The 2,599-nt window shown below is 26.8% G+C and overlaps 1 protein-coding gene across 1 annotated transcript; it reads left to right on the top strand.

Moving 5' to 3' along the window:
• Positions 1 to 1,701: 1,701 nt before the first annotated feature.
• Phum_PHUM106850 (popeye domain containing protein, putative) lies at positions 1,702 to 1,922 on the top strand (the record flags this gene model as incomplete). The annotated part of the gene is made up of 2 exons (XM_002424041.1): positions 1,702 to 1,704; positions 1,761 to 1,922. The coding sequence occupies 2 exons, from the start codon at positions 1,702 to 1,704 to the stop codon at positions 1,920 to 1,922; spliced, it is 165 nt and encodes a 54-aa protein (XP_002424086.1).
• Between the last annotated feature and the right edge of the window lie 677 nt (positions 1,923 to 2,599).

Genomic DNA, 2,599 nt, shown 5'->3' with positions numbered 1-2,599 from the left:
TATAAAGTTTAAAAAAAAAAAAAAAGGAAGAAGAAGGAAAAGTTTTTACAAAGGGAAAACCCTTTTAAAAATTTAAGTAATAACCTAAGAAACCTCAAAATGATTAATAATCACTCAAACACGTGAACTAACACAGCTTGCGAAAACGATTAGATTCAATCAAGTTTTTTGTCTTGAATTTAGTTAAAATGTGATTTTAGTTTAACAGGAAAATCATGCTTAAAAAGGGAAAGAAGGAAAGAAAAAAATAAAAAACGTGGCAGGAGAAACACCATGTTGTACTAAACGATATCAAAACTTATCCAATAATTTACAATTTTTTTCGTTTTCGGTTACCATTTATAAGTTTAGTCATTTAACGCGACGTAGAAAACATCAAAAATTTAAATTTTCCAAAAAAAAAAAAAAAAAACTAAAAAGGAAGAAAACAGGGGTGGGAGGAAAGGGGGAAAAGGTGGGGGGAAGGATGGAAAAATCTGTCGGAAAATTTTTTTTTGAAATGATTATTTCAACAAGCTTTTGTCATCAGGTATATAGAATTATTATTTTTTTTTAGGTTTGTTTTAATTTTAAAAAAAAAAAAAAAACGAGGGGGGGAGGGGGAAAGGGAAATTATAATCCGATTCGCATCTTTTCGAAGCGAAAAAAAAAAAAAAGAAAAAAATCAGGTAAACGAAAGGGAGAGAAAATACCAAAAGCAACTGTTACCATGTTTTAGTCGTATTTTTTTTTTAAAAAAGGAAAGAAAAACGTTTTCTAGAAAAAAAAAAAAAGAAAGAAAAATGCGGGGAGGGGGGGAGTCGTGAAGGGCGTTAGAGGGTGTAATAATAGCCGACTAAATGACGAGAGCACACTCGACTGGAATTCATTTGCATTAAATTCACCCTTTTCTCAGCTTCATCCCTTTTTTTTTTCTTTCTTTTTTTTTTTTTTTTTTTTTTTTTTTTTTAAATTCATCCCAAATGAAATAAACGGGGGGCATCATCCTTGTTTTCTTTTACCCCGTCCCTTTAAATATCACTCACACTCCCTCTCTCTCTCTCTCTCTCACATACATATCGTTATTTCTCGTGTATATTTTATTAGTAAAACACTTTTTTTTTTTTTTTTTTTTTTGATTTTATCTTTTTCTTTCTAAAATGGTGTCGAATACTAAAAATCGAAAAAACAAAAAAGACAAAAAAAAAAATATAATTTTTAATTTTATTTATAAAACTACCTGTTGCTCTCTATTATCGATAACAAATCGAAAAAAATCAATCAATCGTTTGTTACTAAAAAATATTTCATTTTTATCATTCTGCCACGTTTTTTTTTTTTTTTTTTTTTTTTTTTTGTGAGTCAAAACTATTTATTTAAATTTGATTCAAAAATTATAATCCTTTTTTAAATTATTATTATTATTATTATTATTATTATTATTATTATAAAATCGAAATACGTGAGAATTATGTTAGGGATTAGATTGTGGAATTACACGATTCAAATAAAATTTTCTTTTTAATATATGAAAAGGCATCATATGGGCAAAAAGAAAAAAAAATTGAACAATTTTTTTAAAAACGAGGGATTTTTTCAAATAATAATAATATTATTATTATGTAATTGTATTCCGTTTTTTTTTTTATACGTTTATACGGTTAATCTTTTTAAAAAATTCGATATCTAACGATATTCCATCCCCCCACCATCACCACCAAAATGGTATTAACGAAATAATATTATTATTATTAATATGTGTTTGTTTTTGTTTGTTACAGGTGTACGTTGCTCTATTTCGACCTCTTAAAGTTAACAGGAGACAATTTAAAAAAGTATTAAATTGTATGAAATTAATAAGACAGCTCAAATATCAGGAGGTTTATGCCCAAGAAAGAGCTACTAAAGTCGATAGCCTATCATTAGTTCTCTCAGGAAAGTAAGTTGTTTTATTATTATTATTATTATTATTGTCACTCTTAAACACGACAAGGCTCTCTTATTTGTCGGGGTTTTTAAGTTCATTTATCCCCCCCCCCAGGTTTCTACCCGACGATTCCTTAGGGATAAATACTCGAATATCGGTGGTGCTACTTATATAATATTTTCCGAAGAATGTGGGCCGTCCCACTTATTATTATTATTATTATTATTATTATTACTACTATTTTCTTTTTTTGCCATTTCCTCGTTGATTATGATGATATTTCATAATGATTATTGATAATCGATTAATTAAGAATGAAGTAAGTTTTATATTTCCTTGGGATTCGACGGTATGGAAAAAAATTCGTTACCGATTACGTCACTTTTGTTAATTACACGTTTTTTTTTTTTTTTTTTTTTCTAAAAATACGACAAATTAAAAATTTTAATTTTTTCGTTCTGTTCTGTTCTAAATTAACATATCGAATTAATAAGAAAAAAAAAAAATTAATAATAAAAAAGTGAAAAAGACCGACGTTGAAGAAGAAAAAATTATCGTTATTATTATTATTATTATTATTTTTAATTAAAAAACTTACGGTGTAAACCTGAGTGTCGTGGAAAAAGAAAGAAAGAAAGAAAGAAAGAAAGAAAAAAAAAATTTTTTTTTTCTGTCACTTCTCCCATCGTTTAA

The sequence above is a fragment of the Pediculus humanus genome, genomic scaffold, assembly GCF_000006295.1.
Source record: "Pediculus humanus corporis 1103172107457 genomic scaffold, whole genome shotgun sequence".
Classification (NCBI taxonomy): Eukaryota; Metazoa; Arthropoda; class Insecta; order Psocodea; family Pediculidae; genus Pediculus; species Pediculus humanus.
This window is presented reverse-complemented; position numbering and strand designations above follow the sequence as displayed.